General features: G+C 55.6%; 1 protein-coding gene across 1 annotated transcript; it reads right to left on the reverse strand.

Moving 5' to 3' along the window:
- Nucleotides 1-308, reverse strand: LOC119582118 (the record flags this gene model as incomplete). Its single annotated transcript, XM_037930356.1, is given in 1 exon segment — nt 1-308. A coding segment is annotated over 1 exon segment (246 nt), but the record flags the coding sequence as incomplete, so codon positions are not given.
- Between the last annotated feature and the right edge of the window lie 57 nt (nt 309-365).

Consider the following 365-nt stretch of genomic DNA (forward strand, 5'->3'; position numbering starts at 1 on the left):
ACTGTGTACCGTGGGAAGTCGAAGGTGAGTAGCGGAGAGAGGCCATTAAGCCGCTCGGCCATCTAACCAGGATCGTCCTCGATCCGGCTGCGGTGGGTGATGCTGAAGACGAAGTCTCGACGGCGATGATGCAGGGAGTCTCGGTCCTTGCAGACGAGAAGGAAAGAAGGTCGCACAGGTGACTTATAAGGTCGGCGGCCTTGGAATTTGTTCGCACAGGTCGCTGTTCCGAAGCAGCAGTGGTGATCAGTCACGGAGCTCGTCAATCGTTCCACAGGATCGCTGGAAGACACAGTTAACTTGTCAAGCACCGTGTCAGTCGTAAATGACACGCACACCGGTCTAGAAGATTGTGGGAGGCCAAG

Source organism: Penaeus monodon, chromosome 15 (genome assembly GCF_015228065.2).
Source record: "Penaeus monodon isolate SGIC_2016 chromosome 15, NSTDA_Pmon_1, whole genome shotgun sequence".
Lineage (NCBI taxonomy): Eukaryota > Metazoa > Arthropoda > Malacostraca > Decapoda > Penaeidae > Penaeus > Penaeus monodon.